The sequence below is a fragment of the Diabrotica undecimpunctata genome, chromosome 6 (assembly GCF_040954645.1).
Source record: "Diabrotica undecimpunctata isolate CICGRU chromosome 6, icDiaUnde3, whole genome shotgun sequence".
In the NCBI taxonomy this organism is placed as follows: Eukaryota; Metazoa; Arthropoda; class Insecta; order Coleoptera; family Chrysomelidae; genus Diabrotica; species Diabrotica undecimpunctata.
The window spans coordinates 107133767-107160093 of record NC_092808.1 but is presented as its reverse complement, the minus strand read 5'-3'; the positions used below and the strand labels follow the sequence as shown (position 1 = coordinate 107160093).

General features: G+C 32.0%; 2 protein-coding genes across 3 annotated transcripts in view; one reads left to right on the top strand and one right to left on the bottom strand.

Moving 5' to 3' along the window:
• LOC140443697 (cAMP and cAMP-inhibited cGMP 3',5'-cyclic phosphodiesterase 10A-like) overlaps positions 1-26327 on the top strand; it is a 168241-nt gene that overhangs the window by 20583 nt on the left and 121331 nt on the right. The window lies entirely within an intron of this gene.
• On the bottom strand, positions 268-26327 carry LOC140443699 (uncharacterized). 2 transcript variants are annotated; one of them, XR_011951252.1, is made up of 2 exons: positions 11428-11973; positions 268-513 (listed from the first exon to the last, which is right to left on the bottom strand). XR_011951252.1 is itself a non-coding variant. In XM_072535078.1 (2 exons), exons 1-2 carry the CDS (start codon positions 26280-26282, stop codon positions 328-330), a joined length of 360 nt encoding a protein of 119 aa, XP_072391179.1. In that variant the 5' UTR covers positions 26283-26327; the 3' UTR covers positions 268-327. The 2 variants fall into 2 exon arrangements, 1 of the variants encoding a protein (XP_072391179.1); XM_072535078.1 differs by lacking the exon at positions 11428-11973 and adding an exon at positions 26109-26327.

Here is a 26327-nt window from a genome sequence, read left to right as displayed (position 1 = left end):
AGAAGCAGGAACATATTATCGATTTCCAATGTTTTGCTTTATTTATTTATTTATTTTACGTTTTAAGGGTCTGATCTGTTACTACTAATCTATCTAATCGTACTAATTTTACTCTGAAATATACAAAACTTTTATTTTGTTGAATTTGTCGAAGTTGCCACATTGAACAAGTGTTAATGTGTTAATTTTAGTAAACGTTTAAATAAAATATTAAGATCTACCGTGATTTTCGGAATATTCATTTTCCGGAATTAATAATAAAATCAGTTTGTATTTTATAAAAAATTTAATAATGAAAATATTTAAAAATTAAAAAATTAACTTAAATTAAAAATATCTTGCATAAACTTGTATGTTGTATTCTAAACCATGGTTTTTAGTGGAGTTAAATTCAAAGTTCACGAAGTTATGGTTGACGCCACCTCCCTTAATTTCGACTGTTGAACCCTTTGATGCATCCTTTTGACTAGTAGCTATGATGCAGTAGATTTTCTTGTCACCATAATACTTGGCCTAAAACAAAAATTCAATTAAATATACATTTTTTTAAATAATTTCACAAAGAAAATTACAGAATACGAGTATAGAGCGGCGTAGTTTTATTGTCTGTTCCAGGAACTATTTTATTTTAAACTGCCAATATGATATTTTAGAAAAATGTACAAATTAATCAAATCTATCCATCTGCGAGATACTTTCCTCTAAAATTTTTTAGCTTTGAATATTTTAGGTGGAATTAAATGAAATGGGTACCACTTTGTTCATGTTTAACGTAACCATATTTATGTTTTCTAACTTTAATATATTTTTTTATCGTATCCATTCAGCTCCCAATTTTTACCATTTCTATTAATTCCAGTATTAGTTGTTATCTAACTTGTTTAATTTGCTGTTTCTTTGTCATTTTAACATTCACAGAAGTAATAGAAAGCCAGAATAGACAAGATGAACACTGCATTAAACAACATTTTATTTTGTGCCAGATAAATGGGTTATTGGAAGTGTTTACAATCCTCCTCAAACACCACAGTAGACTTATATCTGACAGTGTAGTTTTATCGAAAATATTGTTTTATAGTTTCCTTCAGATAATATTTATACAGGGTGTCCTGACAAACGAAGACCGAAGATTCCCGAGATAATTTTAAGATAATTTAACCAATTTACCTAGTCCGAAAATGCTTCCTAAGGGAGCTAGAGTTCTTTGAAAATGGCGCCTTGTAGTTAGTTTTTTAGTACCTCCAGAACGCTTCTAGTTAGAAAAACAAAAACTGCTACAATTATTTATCATCCATAGTTGAATCGATTTCATCAATTGCGAATTTCGAGTACCGGTCATAGGCGTCCGTTTTTTGTCTTTAATTTTTAAGCATTTTTTATACCATATTTTTAAATTTTCAGGTATTTTAGTACTAAAAAGTACTTTTACTTTAAGTCGGTAGAATGCACTGTTTTCTAGAAAAATTGAATTGAAAATTTTTAGTTTTGTTCGCCATGAAAGTTAAATTAATAGGTACCTTAATTAACAAATTATAAATTATTTGGTTCCCAACAAAAAAGTTTGGGAAAATAAGCAAAAATTCAAATTGAAACAAAATTTTATTGAAAGGGTTTTAAAAACAAAGTATTTATTACGATGAAATGAAACTAATACAAAAGAACAAGTATCAAAAGTAAATAGTTACAAAAGATGCTCTATGTTTATGACCATTAGTCTTTATGAATAAATTTGCCCTTTTGCTTAAAGAACGCCGAATTCTTGCAAAAATTCCAGTTATTTCTAAATTCGTTGCAAGTATCTTATATCCTTAGCCAGAATTGTGAACTACTTTGTATCGAAATGGAATAAACAAATGTTTTTATGTATTCTCAAACACAATAATTGCAAGGATTAAAATCCGGCGACCTTGCTGACCAAGCAGCTAGATCGCCTCTTCCAATCCAGTGGTCTTCGTAGGTATTATCAAGAAAGTCTCATACATTCCTGCTAAAGTGGGCCGGACAGCCGTCATGTGCAAATCATAAGTTTTGCCGAATATTTAAAGGCACATAATCTAACGAATCAGGTAAAACATTTTGCAGGAAATGTAAGTAACCAGCACCATTTAAACCAGCAAGAAATTCCATAGGCCTACGTAGATAATCGTTAACTACTTCTATCCAGACGTTTATGTTAAACCTATGCTGATGCTTAAATTCTTGAACAACGTGGGGATTGTTACCAACGTACCTACGTATCTGAAAAATTTAATTTTGATTTTTCTGTTTTTGTAACTATCTAGTCTTTAATTTTTATCTATAGGGCCCTATGATATCTCGTATGTTGCTATACGTTCATTAACAATGAATATACTGTGTAGTGCCCTTTTGGAAATCGCCTTGTTTGTTTTTTGTATCTGAATACATTCGTTATATCCTCTTTATTCATTTGCTATGTCGCATGTTAAGATTCGATCAGTTGTTTATTTTGTATTTAGCCAGAGGCCTTCTTTAAGTCAAAAAATCAAAATTTGTCTTGTAGTAAATCTGTTTTTATCTATAGTGCCCTATGATACCTCGTATGTCGCTATACGTTCAATAATAATGAAGACACTGCAGTGCCCTTTTGGTAGTCGCTTTGTGATGTCACGAATATATTGTGTCAAACAAAAAGGTGATATGATGTAATGCCCTCTTATCAATGTCGCAATGTTTTTCTGTCTCAACATATTCGCTACCGCCTTTCCTTTCCAATGATGTATCATACGTCACGATCCGATGAACTATTCTACCCCCATTACAAGACGCTCAAAAAATGATTTAATTCTACATAATTTTGTGTAACTTTATTCAATTTTATTTAATCTTATTTAGGTTTTATTTTATTTTATTTTGGTAAAGCTTTGACGTTTGTTAAACGTCATTTTATTTTTATAGTAAGTGTATGTTTATCTTGCCCAGTGACATATAATAAATATATATTATACTTTATTGATCTCATTTTACAATTACAGTAACCTATATTTTTAGCAACTTTCGAAAAAATTAATTAAGATTTCTTTAGATGGCGTTAGGATTTTAAATCTAAACTAACATAAAGCTTTAAATTATTTTGTACTAAATTCTACCTTAAAAATATTATTAAAATTAATTATTAATTATATTAATATGTAATTAATACAGTATTATTAATTAAACGTATCGTTTCAAGAACAAAATATGATTGAAATGCCAAATTGTGGTAGTTCAGATTTCTCTCCTAGATGGCGTCGTTAGTTTACTGGACAAACGGTGTGTCATAGCTTTTTATATAAATAGATGTGATCGTAAAATATCCATTTGTTACAATGATATAATTTCTCACAAATACCTTTGTTTCAAACTCGGCAAAATATAGAAATTCTTTCAAGTTGTGCCATAGGTATTTTACATAATTTCTAGACAACATTTTCTAGATAGTCATATAAAATCCTTCAAAACGGAAATAGTTAGCTAAATTTTAGTGTTAACAGTTGTTGTTAACAGAACTCAAGTACTCAGCGAATTTAGAATTGATCTGAGTACACAGATACAACGAAAACCTTCGTTTGACTCTAAATTGCAGTGTTAGTTATTGAAATCCCTCAATTAAAGAAAATTCACTCAAAAAAAGAAAATGAAGAAAATTTAATTTAGCGTTTCCAAAGGTAGAATCCATCATCAAATAGCGAACAGCTTTTATTGTAGTTTTTGGACTTGGCATAGCCAATTGACATTGTTCACAGATCAACAATGAGGGTTTATGTTAGTGTAAAATATTTACAATTTATGTTTGTTTTCTTTATTTATCTATTTTTGGTTTTAAAATTTAATATTATTATCACTGAATTACAACTAGGAACATATTTGTGCTTTTATTATGCTAAAATGTAAAAACATTGATAACTTTACTTACTACTATATATTAACAAACATTTATTGAAAATATTGTATTTATCGAAAAATGTTATCATTGAACTTTGACATTTTTGATCAAAATATTAAATTTTAAATAAGCTACACTAAATATTTAACTATAAAATCGTACGTAAAAAGAATATCATTTGTTTAACCTTGTGCCTTTGAGGTCAATAAGTACGGAATTGTTTCGTTCTTCTGAAGGATAATGCTTTAAAGATGTTTGGTATTCTTCTAGCGATATTGAAACAGAAATCCTTTTTCGAATATCGATTACATTTCCGATAACGCGAAATTAAAATGATTACATCACGGTCAAGGTTAGCGCAAAAACGTTTGCCGAAAAAATTAATGGAAGTCATGACTAAAGGAACGCAAATACATTATACATTTGAACATAAAAGATCGATTTTTATAATTAATTTTCACCAGATCTTTATTAAACCACATCAACCAGAACATCCAATAAAGTTATGTCTTACCTCACAAATACACATTTCTATTAATAGCAGTAAACTTTAAAATAATATGGTACGTATTTTTGAAGTAGGTACTTTCCTGAACGAACTTTATTTGACTATAATTAGTGATTAGGCCTATAATATAGTATCTTATACATCAAACATATGATCATTAAATCAAAAACAAGAAAGAATGGTGCAGATATGGGAACAAAAAGCACTAATGAAAATATTTGGAGGAAAAATGGAGAGCGGCATTTGAATCAGAAGGACAAATAAAGATCTGAGAGAGCTATATGGAGAGCCCAGCATACTAGGAGTAATAAGAACTCAACTACTAAGATGGTTAGGACACATACGGAGGATGCCAGAGGGTATAGTACCGAAAATGCTACTGTCAAGTACAATAGGAGGACGTCAGAGAAGAGATTGACCCAGAACAAGGTGGAAAATGGATGTAGAAGATGATATGAAAAGTCTCACCGTCACAAATTGGAGGATGAAAGCAATAGACAGGAAGGAATGGGGAAGAATGATCAATCAAGCCTACCAGATTCGACGCGCTAATTATTATTGATTTAGAGGAAGAGACAAATCCTTGATTATGAAGATTTTTTTCATAATGCAGCTCTAGCTCGTTATATTCTCGCCTTAACTTTTGTGGCCTGCTCCCATTTTGCATTTAGGTTGTTGCTTTTTTCTTAGCAGCATCCATTTTGTCTTAAAGTTAAGGCTTAGATCGTAGTTCTCACTGACTGCATTAACCCTTTTCATTGCCTCTCGTAATTCATCTACGCTACTGGAAACCACATCAACCAGAACATCCAATAAAGTTATGTCTTACCTCACAAATACACATTTCTATTAATAGCAGTAAACTTTAAAATAATATGGTACGTATTTTTGAAGTAGGTACTTTCCTGAACGAACTTTATTTGACTATAATTAGTGATTAGGCCTATAATATAGTATCTTATACATCAAACATATGATCATTAAATCAAAAACAAGAAAGAATGGTGCAGATATGGGAACAAAAAGCACTAATGAAAATATTTGGAGGAAAAATGGAGAGCGGCGTTTGAATCAGAAGGACAAATAAAGATCTGAGAGAGCTATATGGAGAGCCCAGCATACTAGGAGTAATAAGAACTCAACTACTAAGATGGTTAGGGCACATACGGAGGATGCCAGAGGGTATAGTACCGAAAATGCTACTGTCAAGTACAATAGGAGGACGTCAGAGAAGAGATTGACCCAGAACAAGGTGGAAAATGGATGTAGAAGATGATATGAAAAGTCTCACCGTCACAAATTGGAGGATGAAAGCAATAGACAGGAAGGAATGGGGAAGAATGATCAATCAAGCCTACCAGATTCGACGCGCTAATTATTATTGATTTAGAGGAAGAGACAAATCCTTGATTATGAAGATTTTTTTCATAATGCAGCTCTAGCTCGTTATATTCTCGCCTTAACTTTTGTGGCCTGCTCCCATTTTGCATTTAGGTTGTTGCTTTTTTCTTAGCAGCATCCATTTTGTCTTAAAGTTGAGGCTTAGATCGTAGTTCTCACTGACTGCATTAACCCTTTTCATTGCCTCTCGTAATTCATCTACGCTACTGGAAATGATCACCGTATCATCGGCGTATCTTCTGTTGTTTGTTAACTCACCTTCAATGATTATGCCCCCTTTTGCATTTTTCTCACATTTTTTAATATTTTCTCGAAGTAAATATTGAAGAGGAGTGGGGAGGGAAGGGAAATACATTTCTGTCGAACACCTCTCTTATCTCCACACTTTTAGTTGATGAATTATTTCATTTCTTTATTATGGTAAGTTATATCGATTCTTCTTTTTCATTTATATCCATTAGGAAGGTATACAATGTGGAGAATACATTATTCACATTCCTTAATTATCCAGGATTATACTTATCCATATTACAAAATAATATTCGTCTCTAAAATTTTCATAAATATATTGGCTAATAATAGAGACAAAGAAGAGATCATTACTAAAATTCTGTTTAGAATAATAATTATTTAACTGAAGTTACAAAAAGACGAAAATAATTGTCAATTAGATTTTATTGGTGAATACTCTTTTTTTGCAGTGGCAAATCGTCTTTTTAATATTAATAGTCCAGTCACTGTAGAGAAAAACATGTCAATAACTCTAAACTTTTTATAACTGAATCGATTTTGCTAAAAATTTGGAATTTAACTGATCTTACCTCTCCCTTCGAGTTATATATGCGCTAGATGAGCTTTTTTTTAAGGTGAAAATCACCTCTTATTGAAAAAAATTAATATTAAAGCATTTTATGGATTTAAATCATGTTAAAATATTTTCAACTATAATAACGGATATTGTGTACATTCTCTACCTTTGAACAATTTTAAAAACCACCCCTTTAAATAATTAAATAATAATAATTGTAAATAATCGTTTAACAGGTTCAATAGTTTTTGTTGTGCATTTATATTATGTACAATGGAATTTTCTGCTTATATAAAATAATTTAGGTTAATTGCAATACTTCAACCCTTAAGAACTACCCTCTATGTCAAAAATATACCAACAAATATTTTTCAACAACTTCAAAATTTTAGATGTACATTTATATTCAAAAATTCAGTCAATAAAATATTTTTTGATTCGTTGCTTATTTTCAACCCTTAAAAACACCCCTTATGTCAAAACGCCTATATCATCTATTAGAATATACTTAAATAAACCATCCATTACAGCAAATTAATGCTCAAGTTGATGCTCTAAAATAATAATTTTTAAGTGCTTTAAATTTTTTTTCCCAATATATGCAATTGGTTTTTTCAGTTCATTTTTAAGCTACAGTGTTAATTAAAACAATATTTTAAAGGTAATTTCAAATGCTACAAGACTATACTTGCGAGCAAAAAATTGACTCACTCGATGAATTGGATTTTATGCTTAGTAATTTTATGTTGCGTTACTTTGAATTAAAACAACTAAAGCAAAGAAAATATTGTTTATTATAGAGCTTCCAAAAAATAATTGTTTTACGCAAATTGGCAACGTGTTGTAAAATTTGCCTACTTCTGTATGGCACAGCGAATGCAGAAAACATTGTAACGGGCATATTCTACACAATGTAGACCTTTATGAGTTTGTTGGTGGTCGTCTCAGTCGCTTTTCAATCGTTAACGTGTGTGTACACTTCAAAGTGCAGTTAGTGAATATTTTACAAATGGATACTTCACCAGTGAAGGCGGCCCAGGTAATTGCATTATTACGAGAGGGCTATAGTCAAAAGACTGTCGCCGATTGCCTACTTATTATGCAGTCTTCAGTCTTAAGGTCTCACCGTCGATACCAGGACCGGTAGCTACAGTAGACGACCAGGTTCGTGTCCGTGACATGTAACGACAGAGAGGGATGATCGATTCATTGTCTCGAGTGCCTTTTGGAATCGGCACGCGACATGAGTTGAGCTTCAACAATCCTTGAGGAATATACGAGATGTCACTGTCATTCAGTGGACAGTTCAGAGAAGACTTAAGGCTGCCACTTTGACTCTCAGAGGAGCTAACACAGGGCCCAAACTGATGGCACTCCAGAAACAAGCTCGACTTCAGTTTGCCCGAGAACACGTCAATTGGTAGCTTGGCCAATGGAGCAGTTTTATTCTCTGATGAGGGTCAAATGTGCTTGTATAACAATGACAAAAGACCACGTGTCTATCGGAGGCTCGGAAAACGATTTGCTCATTGTTGCAGTGTCCAAACGGTGAGCTATGGAGGTGGTTCGTGTATGTTTTGATGTGATATATCTTTAGAAAGAAAAACAGAGCTTATGTTCGTGCTCGGTGCTGGCCCCGGAGGTGGTTTGACAGCGGATCATTACATTACGGGTATTCTCCAAAACCATGTTGTTCCTTACGCCTGCTACATAGGCGACGGCTTCATGCTAATGCATGATAATGTATTTATTGACCATATCGAAGAATATACTGAAAGGTTTATTGAGAAGATTCAACTTTATTGACCATATCGAAGAATATATTGACGAATTTCAGGAATCAGGAGGCCATATCCACATATTACAACTGCAGCTCCCCGGAGGATATAAAATTTAATTGGGAGGACGCACAAGCAGCTCATCAATACCATAAGTATCATCCTCACCAATTATTGTTAAGCTTTGGCAGGGTTGTATATTATTTTTTATTGGCTTTAATAAATATATTTGGTTAAAATTTGTTTTATTTGCTATCAGCTGAGAGCTCAGGTTCAATTCCTAGTTTAAGACAAGACGAACTCACACTTGAGATACTGAACTAGGCAAGGCATAGACGATAAGCTCCCATGGTTGATTGAGGTATTTTTATAATAGTACTTCAATTCTCTTTGGTAGTCTTATCGTTACACATTGGCATAATGTCACAGCGCGGATTACGAAAGATTACCTGGCCAACACCTGGATAACACCAATATAGTAACAATGGGATGGCCTCCATTAAGTCCGGATATGAATCCCATCGAGCACCTATGGGATGAACCTAGACGCAAGGATTGGGTTTGTAATCCAGCACCAGCGACAATGGCGGAGCTAAAAACTGAATTACATGAAGAGTGGGAAGGGATTCCACAGGAATCAGTGAAAAACTTCAGAAAGTCAGAATAAGGACCTTAAAAGATCGCATGGAAAGTGTAATACAACTCAGAGGTGGAAATACTCAGTATTAATTTTGATTTTTCATGTTAATTTACTTTTATGTTCATTACATAATGACTTTCATTCATAACATGTTTTCTCGCATACAATATTGAGATATCTTTGTTATGTCGTTTACTTACTAACTTTAGAAATATTGGTGCCATTGCAATAAAAATTACTTCTGTTCACCATATTTTACTTTTAATTTTCCATTTTATGTGTATACACACTGGCCAAATAGCGTAGTTAAGAAATATAACTTATGTTACGTTTGAGTCGATTTTTTTGCTCGCAAGTGCGGACACATTAAAATATTTTAAAACCTTTTCTTTTTAAATGGTAAAACCAAAGTGCTGATTATACAGGTGTATCAGGCACACCTCAAACTTCAATTAGTTATATAAGTATTTCTGTTATTTTTCAAGTTACAACAAAAAATGTCTATTTAACCATTTTTCACGTATCTTTTATAGTTTTTGATTTATTCTGAAAACATGCAAATTCTTAGATAATTAAATAAAAGTTTTAATTTAAAGACGATTTTTTCAAAAAAATACACATTCTAAACCGGCAAAACTTTTGAGGATTATAAATACCACTAAAATAAAACAAATCGTAGCAGATATATATGTGCTCGTTTTTTTTTTTCAAACATTATAGTAGCTAATCCAACTTCTTTCCATTGTATTCAGCTTCGATTTAATTCGAAGAAGATCTTTATTTTTCGATATTTGATGTTAATACAACGAGTATAGTAAGTATCCCAAAAATAAAAAGTTATCTTCAAACAATTATAAATCGCTTAGTATTATACTTATACTTAGAAAACTTAATAAAAAACCAATCTCTTTGTTTTTTTTTTTAACCAAACCAAGCTCTATTTTTGTCTATTACACGTTTTTCAATAAAACGCTCTATTTTTGATTTATTCATAAAAAATCATTGGAAAACATGTTTTTCTTGCCAAAAGTAAGTATGAAGTACTTTTTCAAGTGTGAATAATTCGAAAAGCATTGATCTAGTGAATGAATAATTATATGACATTTTTTATTTAAAATTTGATTCTCTATCAATTCGCGTTATTTTGGGTCTAAAAATTTCAACCTCCGAGATAGGGTGCCAACCACCCAGGGGTAGAAGCACATCGACACCACATAACTATGTTTTTTGTAATTTCCTACCAACTGTAAAAATTTCAGAGAAATCGGTGCAGTTATAAAAAATTTAGAATGAAAATGTCACAGTAACTGGACTACAACCAATGACGTATTACGTCATTGACTATAAGCATGTACTTAATAATAAAAATAGTTGTATGAACGATATTATGTCCCATAAAAAGGCAGTTTTAATTTATGTGCAAATCAGGATGTATTTAAGAAATAAAAACGTACAAATTAGTGAAGTACCATAGAAATAAAATTATTCTTTGCCTTTTGTGCTCTCATATATATGTCATAAAAATGTCATATTTATTTTGTCATAATGTGCTGAAGCACAGCAGAAGCCGCTATGAATTCCAAGATTTTATTGGTTACTACCCACGTGATATCTGTGCTCGAATTGGTCAGAGGATTAAGACTGACAGAGCGGGAGTTTTTGTGGGTGGTGTATATTGCGTAAAAGTGGCAATCACGTTTCGAGTATTTTATATTTTCTAATTGTCTAGAGCTGTTTTATTTACCATTTTTAGATCAATAAAACGTTTAATCGTCCTCAATATGCATGTGATCTGTTTCCTGTGTAATAAATCATTTAGTACTCAGTTTAATCTGAATAAACATTGTCGAATTAAATATAACATTAAGAAACAGGAATGGTCGTATCCAGGAAACCAATTAAATTTTTGATGTTTAAACTGCAATGATTGCTCTTTTAAAAATTGTGAAGACCTTATTTATCATGTAGAAAGAACAATTTAAGTTCAAGTGAAGTACAATATAGAATAAAAAAAGAACGGAACTATATTGCTTTTGATAATGGCTCCAAAATGAGTGCCGAAACGTCGAGTTTTAAATTCTCAACCGGTTCTTCCCGAGAAAGTGTACATATAATAGAAAATAAAGAAATAAGATGGCTGAGATGTACTGAGCCTAAATAAAGCTTGGCGGTGGGAGTGGACTAATAAAGATAAAACACAGAAAGAAGTGAAAGCAAAATTTCCTAAATATTACATTCAGTACGTATGGGTTCTGAAATACACCAATAACAATTAATAAAATAAATTAAACCAAAACATGTGGTACCTACTACGCCATACAATAGGTAATAGGTACCCCTAATATATTAATGCAAATAGAAGAAATCTAGTGTGTATTTAAATTATAAACATAATAAAAAGTAACTTACTGTAGTTGATCTAGTGACAAAAGGTACTCTACTTTTGTGCACGTGCTCCTGATGAACCAAATCGGCGGCAACTGCATTTAAACAGTTACCTTCACGGAGTTGGAATTGACCAGAAGCATCGGCTAATTGAAAAGCGACGAAAAGACAGAAAAATGCGCACACAATTTGCTTCATGTTTGATGTAATTCAGTAGCTTTCAAATTGAAACTGTCAATCAACTAGTAAGCGACGGAGTTTAAATATCTTTATCGCAGTGATATTCTACAGTGGTAGAGGTGTTGGGGAATTTTGTAATGATTATTAATTATAATCGTTATCGCTTTTAAAGTCATGTGACTTATGTGTAATATTTTTAATAAATTAATAAATGTGTGTGTACGGAAAAGTTATGTCTGTTAGTCACAGATCATATTAATGACATATTAGGGGAGAGTAAGGCAAAATAGTCCCTCTAACATTTTTTTAAGCTATAAACAACAAAAAACGAAATAATTAAGTAAAATTTAAGCAGACAAAAAGTGAGGTATAGCAGAATATATTTCTCTGAAAAAATTATATCTAAGTATACAGTTAAAAGAAAAATAACATTATTTTCGGAAAGCTCTAAAGGGATCATTTTACAATGGTTGGAGTAATGACCCCGTGCATTAGGTAAAATTACCCTGATGCTTTTAGTAAGAAAAAATAATTTTTACATTTTTATTTACAAAAATAGCAAGTTTTCAATTGCACTTAATCCAAACCTCCTTTACCTACGATTTACTTAATAAACCCAGCAAAATATACAGGCGACGTCGTCTTCATCATTATCAAATCTCTAATTTTCTTTTTTTTTCTAAACATCTACCTGCATACAGCTTTTCTATCTGCTTATAAAGTTGACTTGGGTGTTTTTTGTTTTGCATCAAAACATAATTTGATGTAGAGGTGAAAACAGTTAATCCTTGCGAAGGTCTTGAACTCCGTGCCTGAGGAGGTGCCTGATGTAGTGGAGATATATCATAGGAGATCTATCGTCCAGTGATGATGGAATTTCATTCATTTTAAGGCAACTTTTCTGATCTGAAGTACTAATTTCGAAAATTAGGATTGAATTACTAACAGCAGAGCTTGTAATGTCAACTTTATGGTTTGAAACTTCCTGATTTGAAACTGCAATAAATAAAGTTTCATTTTCCGATAATCCCTCCGTCGGACTGTTTCCAAAAATGCTGATATGAAGATTATCTACATGCTTCCCATTTCTCCCACTCGTATCATGAAGATATTTTATTTTTATTTTCCTTATAGGTAAAGTACTTGAGAGCGAATAAGTATCTCTTCGTGATGTGTAAGTAACTCGTGGAGAAAGAGTTTTTTATTCATAAATGGTATCAACGGTTTTATTTTCTAATATATTTCGATCACAATGGTTTAAATTTCCAATCTTGGAATATGTTCAGATTAAAAGGACAGATGTCTGTTTCTCGAACCCACTGAATCCGTTGTCAAGTACTCTTCGCTAGCTATACAGAGTTACGAATTTTTTAGGGTTTGTTTTAAGTCATAAAATGACTTCTTCATTAAAATACGCAATTAAAAGTGAAAATACTACTACATCCAATGGTTTCATCTCGGGCGTGCAGTGTGGAGGAAACAACAGCATTATAATGCCATTTTCTCTACTGTATTCTATGGCTTCGACATATTTGTGGCTTGAATGACCACCAAGCAATAATAGGACCCTATTTTCAACTGAGCACTGTGTACGTTGCTAAAAATTTTGTTTGTTTTATGAACAGAATGAAGTTGTCAGATTTCATGTATCCAGATTCGTTGTTTGATTCAACGAGGAAGTGTTCCATATGTGGCGCCTTGAAATAACAATTAATTCCTTCGTTTGCGAGGAATATTATTGCTTGAGGGATGAATTTATTGACAGCCTTTACAATGGTGACATTTTGCCCCCTTCCAGCGCTTGTTAGGAAACCAATCCTGCTTCCGCCCTTTATATGCTACGGTATTGAGCAACTTGCTGGGGACCGTCTGGATACCAGACTCATCCATATTATATATGCTTATTTTATATTGCATCTAAACGAGAAAAAGCTTAGCGACTGCCTCTTTATTAGAGCCTCCCACTCTGGCTGCTAAGGTAGCCTTAGGAGCTCTAAAAGAAACGTCTGGATATCTCTTTAAAAAATCTCTAAACCAAGCCGTTCTAGATGACTTTTTACATGTATTAAGTATTAGCAACAATTAGGTACATGTGTTTTTATAGGTTATTGTAAAAGTAGCCTATTATGCTTCGCACATCTTCACGGCTTCGTAAATATGTGACGCTAGTAGAACTAAATATAATAAAAAACGCTAAAGGCGGTTTCATGAAAATTATGAGAAATATGTTGAGGGACCATTTTAGCCAGGGGGACCATTTTACCCGACTTTCCCCTACTGACTAAAAATTAGTAAATTGTAATATATGCCTACTTTAAAAACTAGGTACTTGTACGTATCGATTAAATTTTAATGACTAGGTACCTCTATTTTTATGTTATTTTTACTGCTAATAGTCCAGTCGTCAGAGATTTTATCTCTAAAAATCATACGAGCAAGCTGAATGTCAATTTTGGGACGTCAAAGAAAATGCAAAAAAGTTTACCACTCCTAGCCCTGGCTTCCCCCTAATCGCATCCTCGTAGGGGAAAAAATCGGTTTGCCAAGAATATGTACATCGTAGAAAAAAATGTTTCGAATAAAAAATGTAGCTGAGATAATGTTTAACATAATTAGGCATATCTACTAGGCATATTAGGCAAATAATATATCGCTTGTATTATTTCGGCGACTTTAAAATAGTACTTCTGGCTGAAACTCTGGAACTGGAAGTCCGAGGTCAAATTTCTCACATTTAAAACCATCTTTGATGAGGGAATATTTAATTTTCTTCTGTTCGCGGTATTTTGGGTTTTACTACTTCTTTGTGCTCTTAATACATTAACTATCAATGTCCTAAACCGTCAAAGCGTTTGATTAAACTTAATTACAGATATTAATAAAAACGTTAGACCTGGAGCGAGAATTCGCCCCACCCGGTATTAGGAAGGTTAATCATATTTACCGATTAATTAATTCATAAAAAACACAGAATTCCGAGCAGAATTTCTTAAAAAGTAAAATTACATATTTTTTCTTAGGTCTTTTTTCGACTATGGTTAAATCAGAAGCGATCAAAAAGACGGTTTTGCCATGATCCACTGTAAGACGGTCCAGTGTTGCGAAAAAAAAGAAAGGATTCTGGTGCCCATCGAGTATTACCAAATTTTCATTTATCAGCTATACGGGAAACAATATATCATATGTATTCAGTGAATAACTTACCAACTTTAAATAAACTTTTGAGTGGGTTAAGAAACAAAGCAATAATTCCCGAGTGTCATAAAACTAACTTTTTGGAGGTTTTTAAAATCTAATGGTTTTATGTTTAAAACAGTAAATCAACGGCAGGGAATTATGGAATCCAGCCGTTTAATAAAGTGGAGGTTCGATTATTTTTAGAGTCTAAGGTCTTTTAGGAGTGAAGTGAAGAACTTGTATTATTTGGATGAAACTTGGTTCGACACCCACGATATAGTTAAAAAATATTGGACCAATGGTAGTAAAAATTGCGTCACCAATGTTCCTCCCTCTAGAGGGAAGAGAATTTATATTTTACATTGTGGGGGAGAATCAGGATGGGTAGAAGATGCTTTATTACTCTCTGCTAAGAGTGTAAGTGATTGTCGCTTAGATTATTATCAAGATATGTACAGTACTTTGTTTGAAAAGTGGTTTGAGCAGCAATTACTACCTAAATTAAAAAGAAATAGCGTTATTATTTTAAATAATGCTCCGTATCATTGTAGACTAAAGAGTAAAATTCCAAACACCAATTCAAACAAAGCTCAAATTCAAGAATTTTTATCAAAACGAAATATATTTTATGGATTCTTACACAAAAAAAACAAGTTGTAGAACTATTAAAATTAATTAAATGTGAAAAAATTATGTTATCAACAGGCTAGCTGAGAATTATTGCCATAAAGTATTAAGATTACCTCCTTATTATTGTGTACTAAATCCAATAGAATTGTTGTGGTCTCAATTAAAAAGTAATGTGAGAAACAACAATAATTCTCCTAAATCATTTTCGATTGTTCTAGATTTAATTAAGACCACTGTAATAATATTACAGCAAATAATTGGAAAAAATGTATAGAGCATGTAAAAAAACTAAAAGAAAAATACTTTCCAAAACATTATAAAATAGAGTAGTTATAAATTTAAACGATAGTGTTACCGATTTAAATGTAGACGATAGTTAAGTTTTAAATTTTTCTTTTTTTTTGTATTTGTTCACTATGTTAAATATATATTTTAATATAAAAGTATTACTTATATTTATTTTTCTTTTACTTTGTGGGATTGTCGTAATTTTGATAAATTGTATCAGTATATAAGTCCGACCCTGTATTCAACTATACCTAGAAGATTAAATCCGAAATATCTTGCAACGAACAGTGTATATATATATAGTATATATATACAGTATATATATATATATATATATATATATATATATATATATATATATATAATATTAGTTTTCCTTGGGTTTAGGTTCAATAAACTATGTTACATGTGGAACTAGATTTTATTTTCCATAGAAATCAACGTTTCGGCAGGAAACCTTTGCTTTTGCCATATTCTAAAATGCAGAAGATAAAGAACAAACAGTTATTGTAAGATATATAGGTATAATAAGGCTTACAATTTTACAATAACTGTTTGTTCTTAATCTTGTACATTTCAGAATCTTGACAAAGGCAAGGGTTTCCTGTCGAAACGTTGAATTCTATGGAAAATAAAATCTAATTCCACATGTAATATTTTATATTAAATATAGTACAATTCAAGAAACTAAAAACTATAATATATATATTATATATATATATATATATATATATATATATATATATATATATATATATACAGATAACAAATATTTATATGAATGATTAACGTTAAATATCTAAATTTGTAACTTACTGTAGCTGATCTAGATATAAAAGGCAATCTAGTTCTGTGTACATGCTCCTGATGGACCAAGTCGTAGGCAACTGCATACGAACAATTCCCTTCACGGATTTGGAATCGAGGGTACGTATCAGCTAATTGGAAAGCGAGGAAAAGGCATAAAAATGCGCACACAATTTTCTTCATTTTTGAAGCCAATTTGGGAGTTTTCAAATTAAAACTGACGTTAAAATCGTGACTGAGGTGTTTAAATATCCCTATCGCGATAATGATTTACGATGCTAACGTATTCACAATGGTGTGGGGAATTTAATAATATTTTTAAATAGAATCTTTACGTGTTCAAAAGTCATTTACGTTATGTTCTTTGTTTATATTAACAGAATAAATATGGCTTAAAAATTACTAGTCATAAATAATCTTATTATCTTGTTAAATCAATCTTGTTATCTTTTTTTTTTAATTTATAGTGGAGTTCCCTTTAATAACTTATCGTATGAAATCTTGTGACTAAGTTACTATTTTGCACACTAATCCTTAGCAGATCTTTCCCTGTTTTCAATTACTTATGTCATTATTGATTTTACGCGTGCCATAATTTTATGTTTTTTTGCTCTTGTACTCACTGTATAAGACATAAAAAGCTACGGTTTCCAATAAAAAAAAAATATATTTTTAGATGAGCCTTCACTTTTACTTTGTATTTTTACTGGTTTTTCGAATGTATACAAAAAATTAAATATGGTCCAATTAATTAGATGTTATACCTACGGAAATGTATTAAAACAGGAAAGGTAGCCATTATAAGGACATATATCGAAAACCAATACTTCCACTACGATATAAAACCCACATGGCAGATAGTGAAAAGAACCGGAAATCTTCTCTTAGTGGCCAAAACCAACGTATGAGAACCGGAAGAGGTACGAAAAAGTGTACATATTTGGAAATTAATAGCCCCCAAGTAAATACAATTACCACTGCTTATCAATCAAAATGATACATGTACAATGAAATATGTACAAATTGTTGATTATAATAAGTACCTAGTTTTGAGAATAAAGACACCGAACAAAATCCATAGTACACCCCAATAACTGACTAAATAATTCACAAAAGCTAAAGTTTGTAATGCTTACAATCTACAATTAAAAAAAAAACAAGAAAAATACTTGATAACCTGATATTTCATTACCATCAATTGAGATTTCGTACACATACGAAAATATATAGTTTTGAGTGTTCCGTTTACATTAAAAATAACCTTTACCTAAGTATAGCCTGATAATAGGCACATAAAGAAAAAACATTTTACCCTATATGAATATACTTATTTTCTGAATCGTACTAATGTAAAATAGTCCAGTCATCAGCGATTTCACCTCTAAAAATTATATGAACAAACTGAATTTTGTTGAGAATTCCAATTTTGGGAACCCAAAAAAAAATGCAAAAAAGTTTACCACTACTACCCCCCGGCATCCTCTTAAAAAGCCACTCGTATACAGAAGGTTCGGAAAAAATCGGCTTACCAATAATCTGTACGCCGTAAAAAAAATGTTTCAAATAAAAAATTTAGCTGGGATAATTTTGAACACAAAATGTTTATTAGCATTTTTTGTGTATAATAAAATTTCAATTTTGAGTTTTGGCAACAAATATATTTTAAAACATAACGACGGTATTAGATTTTTATTTCGATACAGGACAGCGGCAAGCCGCTTATACGTATTTCAACCTCTTTAGGTCTCATCAGAGCGGCATATGCTGCTGCTCTGAATCGAAACAAAATCTATCCCGTCGTAGGACAAGGGGGTTTAAGGGGGAAGCCGGGGGTAGGATAGGTAAACTTTTTTGCATAATTTTTGGGGTCAAAAAATTGACATTCTCAGCAAAATTCAGCTTCTTCCTGTTGTTTAGCTGAGTAAAATAGTATATTGTGTATCAGTAGTAAAAACTATATATTTCCGATACAGATGCAGATTATTGGTCGAGACACCAGCCAAGAGCAAAAAGCATTGAAGTTCGGAAATGTGTTTTTACTAGTGGGTACACATACCATTTTTGTTCTGAAATCGCATTCAGTATTAGGTACTTAAATATTCGTCATTAAAAAAATTATAATTATAACTATATAATGGGACAAACTACAATACATGCAAAAATAAGATAGTTGACATTTTTTTCTAATCACGTTTTTTATTGTATTACTATGTACTTAGTTAAATACTAATAATATTCGTTTAATCAGGATCACAAAACAAAATATACTCTAACAGAACTAATGAATAATCAAGAATGTTAACTGAATATTGGGACACAGAACAAATATTTATCTTTAAAACGGAGTAACATCGTCCTTAGACTTTATGGCCATTCAAATTCGGTTGGGTCTGCACTGTTAAGAGGTAAATTGGTTGCAAATCATGCTGAAAAATATATTTCCCGCCAGGATTTAATTTCACAATAAATTTTATTAAAAATCCTTTATAAAAGGTATATAATTTAAAAACCTAATTGGGCTATATCACAAAACGTTTTCGGAATCCATGTTCCATCATCAGTGCACTAGGTGGGTATACATGTATTGAGCCACTAAATATGTGGGTAAAAACCCGTTAAAAGTTGTTTAAATTTAGTTTACATTATATGGTGGTAAATATTGTGATGTTAAAGTTACCAGTGGATTTGATAGCATAGGGACGTATGACTCCACGTGAAGTTGCTGGTCCTGAGACGAGGTGTCTACGAGTAGACTTTATATACCATTTAAAATATTGCTTATTTAGTATTACCTACTATCATAACTATTAAAAAAATAAGAGTCAAACACCTGAATTTGTTTTATATTTTAATTTGTCCCATAATATAGTTGTTACGTGTGCTGCCCCAATTTAATATAATCGCCAAAAAATTTAACAAGTTAATTTCCCCAAAAAAAGACAAAATGCATGGTTATAACAACAAATTTACGAAGATGTAAATTGGAGGTGAAAGGTCAGATAATAGAACAAGTGATGGAGTTTAAATATCTAGGCATCGCAGGTGAATAAAGTAAAGAGAGCCGCAGGTTACCTGAATCCAACAATATGGGAAAATAAAAAAATCGGAAAAGAAATTAAAGGCAGAATTTACAAAACAGTCATCAGACCAATAATGACATACGCGGCAGATACACCACCTGACATAAAGAGGACAAAAAGGATGTTAGAAACAGCAGAGATGAAAACACTTAGAAAAATTGAGGGTAACACACTATGAGACACAACTAGAAGTACAGATATACGATGTAGATGCAAGGTGGAGAACATCAAGAACTTGGTAAGAAATAGAAGAGTAGAAGTAGTAGCAAAGATGGCAAGAGACGGTTCCTCAGTAGGAAGACGATCAGTAGGAAGACCATGAAAACAATGAAACGACAACTTACTGGAGGCACATTGAAGAATAGACAGAGTCATGTCATGCCTAAAAAGACGGAAAAGAAGAAGATATAGTTGTTAGGGCTCGTATATAATTATAATTAAAGAAAAGTCAAACGCGTCAGTTGTGTTCCAATATTCCAATTTGTCCAAACAGTCCTAGAATAATATTCTCGACCTAAGTTGAAAATGTTCCTATTCTCTTTTTGAAAGTTGATTATTCTTTATAGCAACGGACCAGTCTTAAGAAATTGGCGGCCAGAAATTGCTATGAGAATAAGATATTCTTGACAGATTTCAGAAAAGAGATCTTTTAGGTTGCACTTTGATAGCCTATTTGAAATTTACAATCTAAATTTATAAAACGTATGAACAAATAAACGTAATATTATAAATGGGAAAATTATACGGCAAGATATTGAAAGAAAAAATAGTTCAAGCAACAAAGAGCAAAATCGGTGAAGGATGAGGAACCTCTACTGCTGGTATATCACATTTACAAACTAGAACAACTGTTGTAGCCATATGAACCGAGACCAGACAAATATAACAATACAAAATCATACCATAGAAAATGTTGAACATTATGTATATCTAAATCATGTTATCAAACTAGGAAAACCAAATCAAGATGCTGAAATTAAAAGAAGAACACAACTGGCATGGGGCGCTTTCGGCAAACTAGCATATATCTTGAAAAACACCTCCATTCCTGTAAACTTAAAGAAAAAGGTGTATAACACATGCATACTACCAGTTTGTACCTACGGCTTGGAGACAGTAGCCCTTACCAAAAAATCTTAGAAAAAGATTAGAAACAACGCAAAGAGCAATGGAACGAATCATGCTTGGAATAACACTGAGAGACAAGATTAGAAACACCGAGATAAGACGTAGAACGAAGGTTAAGGATATTGTGGAAGAAATTACAAAAATGAAATGGCGCTGGGTAGGTCACGTAGCCCAATATAATGACAACAGGTGGACACCGAGAATTCTAGAATGAAGACCAAGGACGTCAACAAGAAGCATGGGAAAACCTCAAAAAAGATGGGTAGATGACATAAGAGCAGTGGCAGGCAAACAGTGGATTAGATTGGCACAAGATAGAGAAAGATGAAAGCAATTGGGAGAGACCTACATTCAGCAGTAGATGGAAAATGATTGACAAAGAAGAAGAAACCATAATTGGTTGTAATGAAAATTACATGTTATGTTTGTTTTGACGTTTCGATCTTCAATCCGGTAATCGTTTTCAAACAATTTTTGATTTAAAAATTATTGATGATCTTGATACATAGTTTTCATGACAAAAATTCGGTGGTAGGTTAACTAAAACCTTAATACTTTTGATACGAGAGCAATAAATCATAATGTTAAAAAATGAAATTCTCATAAATTAAATCAAAAACACGAGATAACAAAAGGTAATATTTACTATAAATCAACATGTATCGTTTGCTTAAACGGAGGTATAGAAAGTTTTAGAGGTGAAGTTTCTAGAAAAATGTAAGATCAGACCAATTACCATAAGATTTAAGTACTAATATGCAGCATGCTAATATTATAACCATTCTTTATTTTGTAGAGTATAAGGTATCATAGATTACTTCCTTTTTTGAAATGATTTGTCTTAATTAAAATAATAAGATTATTAAATTAGCAATTAAACAAATAGCAACAGAATAACGCAATTGAAGTTAACCAAAAACTATTATAACATTAGGTGTGAAATACGTCGATGTGATAATTAAATAATCTAGCTGCTATTTAATGAGTCTGTTAATGTCTCAGTGACAGGAATTGATGTAAAACAAATATCAGAAGTTGGTTTAAACATTATACACGGAAGATAGACATCTGATTGAAAAGATACAAGTCATGAAAATATTATGGTGATATAAAAGCAGTACGGATGGGAGAAACACACAAATTAACAAGTTTACCATGTACACAAGAGAAAAATAATAGATGAAACAATTTAGAGGAGTAGACAAATCTAGGGCGAGTGGAAGAGTCAAGATTAATTAGAGGGAAAACTGATAAAACACCCAAAGGAAAAAAAGGCGTAGACCATATAGAAGGTTGTAATAAACTGTTATGCGAAAGTTAGAGACAAAAAAAATAAAGAACAGGCAATCGACAGAGAGAAGTGACAAAGAAGTAGAGCTATAGCTCTACATAGCCTGAGAACAGTTTATGTCTACATCTATTGATTTCATTGTCACATAAATTTTCATATTCTAACACTTGGCCCCTGAAAAGTCTTACAAGGGGAAATAAGCAAACAGCTACTATTGATAGAGAAAAAATTGCAAATGATACCGTAAAACAAGATATAACCAGTGTACTAGAACAAAAAATAAAATTGAATCATGCAAAAAGGAAAGTATTCAGTAAAACCGAGCACGAATGAAAGATATATTAAAAATCGTTTAGGAAACAAAATTGAGTGCAGTAAAATCAAGAAGAAAACAAGGATGGATGACACAAGAAATACTGAGACTTGTGGACCAAAGAAGAAAAGTCAGAAATAAAGGTAAAAACAAACACAAGAGGATCCACGCAATAATCACGCAGAAGATAAAATATGTTTAAACACAATTTAATAGAAAAGAATAGGTATAGTGAAATTGAACACTATGAAAAGAAACACGATATATTTCAACTGCACAATAAATTAAAAGAGATTTCTGGAAAGAACTATCCTAAAGTTTAGAAGACAAAAACAAACAAAGAATATTAAGATACCAATAAACAGTTCTGAAAAACTACATTTATAAATTATCTGAAGATGAAAGAGTAGAACAAAATACAATGATTGTCATAACAGCTCCATCTATAACAGAAAGTGAGGTTACATGAGCAATATAAACGACAAAAAATGGAAAAGCACTTGGCCTCCAAGAAATGAGTGCTGAAATACTAAAGTTTTTGGGAAAAAATGGAATTAAAGCACTATGTGGTCTCTGGGAATTTATCACACTGGGATATTAGCAAGTGATTGGCTTAAATCGATATTTGCCACAATATCAATTCTCGTGCAAAGATATGCAGTGATTATTGGACAATAGGTCTAATGAGTTACGTTTTGAAGAACTTTTTAGTATTGACCTTAGCGTTCGAATGGCACATTGTTATATCTTTCCAGTGCTACTATATAGGGTAGAAGCGTGGACTTTATATTATGTTATAGTGCTACATAATAGAGTGGTAACTAGATCGACAGAGAAATGAGGAGGTCTTTAGACGGCTGAACTAAACAACATAGCTGGTCAATATATTACGTCAATATAAACGTGATCCTGGTAGAAGACAATGGTACGGAATATCGACTACATCATTATTTGGAGCTGCTGTCAATAAGTAACTATAGCGATTACGGTAGCCAACATAATATTCAACGATCGATAATGGTCATGGAACTAGAAGAAGAATTAGATATAGATGTAGATTAATAAAAGAGATTTCATACCACATATAGAACGGTCTATAAGTGAGTCCGACGGTGCCATATTATTTGGTAGAAATTTAATTAAAAATATTTAATGGTTGCTAAGCTTAGAGAAAATAAAAAAAAATATAACTAAATATTTGAGGAGGCCTGGTGTATAAATTCGGATCATTTCTTCATTTTCCTCACAATAAGTGACGAAATAATACGGAAAGACACCCCCTAGGCTGGTAAATGTACGGATAGATTTGCAAAACTTCAGAAATGAACTAGAAAACTCAGTTAATCTTTCAGTCACTTTGAAAACTTGAAATCCTTACCAAACTCCAGTACTCCAATCATCGCTATTAGGACAGAAGAAAAAACTTATCCAAAAGAAATTAGAACTCTGATTTCGGAAAAAAGAAAATTACCTCGTAAATGGCAAAAAAAACAGATCTCACAAGGACAAGACAAGTTTAAACAATGCATGACAACATCTCAAGTTAGAAATACAACGCGTCAAGAAAGAATCGATTGGAACATACCTTAGCGACTTACAGCTAAAAAAAGTAGTGAATATTCTCTCTGGAAGGCCACTAAACAGATCAAAAGACCTATACTACGTAACCCACTAATCAGAAACACTGATGGAAGCTGGGCTCGAACAAATGTTCAAAAAGCCAGCCACATTGTACAGCATCTCGAAAACACGTTCCAACTAAACAAAGGAACTAACTTGGTCAACGTGAATAATTTTGAGCAGATCTCTTGAAAATTAAACCTACTAATACTAAAGAAATTGCGAGAGAGATAAAAGCGAATATCGATCCTAAAACAGCTCCAGGGTTCGATCTAATAACAGGCGAAATATTAAAACAATTACCAAAGAAAGCCACCACTAAGCTTACATACCTACCTATTTAATGCATCATTTAGACTAAAGTATGTTTCCAAAATGTGAAAAGTGGCAAAAGTACTAATGACTAAAAAATGCAATATTTCATTATTGCCTGTAATTTCAAAAGTATATGAAAAGATTTTAATGAGAAGACTAAAGATCATCATCGAAGAAAAGAGATAAATTACACCACATCAGTTTGGTTTTAGAGAGTGTCATTCAGCAATAGATCAAATGGAAATGCCGCAGGGAAGTGTGCTCGGCCCAGTTCTCTGCTTTTTATATACTAGAGATATCCCTGAACTTAAAAATCAAACAACTGCAACATTTGCGGAAGAAAAAGCTGTTCTGGCAGTGGGAAATAATCATGACGAGGCTGCAAGAAATCTACAATCTTCAGTGAACAACATCGATGATTGGACCAAAAACTGGAGGATAAAGTTGAATGAGACCAAATCAGGGCATGTGAATTTCGCTAACAAGAAAAAGCAATGTGCCAATTGAAATAAATGACAGCCAGATCCCTGTTGCAGATACTGTAAAGTACCTGGGTATGCATCTTGATGCGAGACTTTGTTGTAACGTCTATATAAGGAAAAAACGAGAGGAACTTAAACTGAAATACAAAAAATTGTACTGCTTGCTTGGAAGAAACTCAAAGTTTTTCATAGATAATAAACTTTTGATCTATAAACAAATTCTCAGACCGGTATGGTCATAGGGTGCACAGCTCTGGGGCTGTGCCAGGAAGAACAATATTTTAAAGATACAACGCTTTCAGAATGAAGTGTTAAAGAGCAGCGTCGTTCCCCCTTCGTACATTAAAAACAGCTACATTTACCGAGAGTTGAAGATGAAGACTGTTATGAAGATAATAAGCAAAGCAACAGCCATGAGCAAAGATTGCATCAACATGTGAACATCTAGGCTCTCCATTTCCTGGATAATACAGAGTTAGTAAGAAGACTGAAGAGGGTGAAGCCCTTCGAGTTAGCTTAGTGATTAGTTCAAAAGCAGAGTATAGTGTGGCTTTAGTGTACACGAGTGCTTGTGTAAATAATTACTGTAAGTAAGAAAGACCCTGAAGAAACAATGTTGAATGTAACTATAGTTAAGATTTATTAGTACATATTAATTTAGGATGGAACAAAAGTGCTCATTGATCTTTCTGATCAGATTGCAGTCTAAAAGACGCTTCTTAAGGGGTGTTTTATTAATAAATAAAAAAAATATAACTATATTAACAAAAAAGCAAAATTTGGTTGATCACTAACAAAACCATAGTTAACCTAAATATTTTAGACTATATTTAAAAATCAAAAATTAGTGTTGGAAGTGGATAGCCAAATAACATGAAAAGAAACAAAATATTTCAGGAGATTTTACACATCTTGGCATATAGCAGTAAGTAAAAAAAACAACAGAAAAACAGATTGTCTTAATGATATCATGTAACTGGAGTAAAATGTATTTAAATCAAGATACAAAGAAAATTAATAACAGCAAATGTATGGACGTAACAGAAGTATATTACCATATAAATGTATATCCAAAGAAAAGAGAACAATATTTAGAAGTTCCGACGAATTGCACATGACTGAAGTACTAAAAAAATTAAAGAAACCATAATTATTGTAACCAGTATATCCCCATTATTTTTATATTCTATATTACTTATTAAAATATTGAATATCGATATTAGTATAATATTTTAAAATGTAATAAACATTAAATTTAACTCAGTGTATAATATAAACAATTAAGATATCAGGTAAAAAGTGGTCGGGAAACACAATACACCTGTAAGGAGCAAATAAATTCATGTAAAAACCATTTTTCTATAAATAAGTAAAATATATTTACAGATACTTACTGTAGTCTGTCTTCCTTTAATCAATATTCTAGATTTATGAATATGTTCTTGGTACACCAAATCAGAAGCAACTGCATTTAGACAATTTCCATCGCGGATCTCGGTAGTTGGAATAGCTTCAGATAACTGAAGAACTAAGAGAAGGCAGAAAAGACCGAACAGTATTTGCTTCATATTTGTAGTCGTTTAGTAATCAAACTGTGACTTAATTGCTGTTTA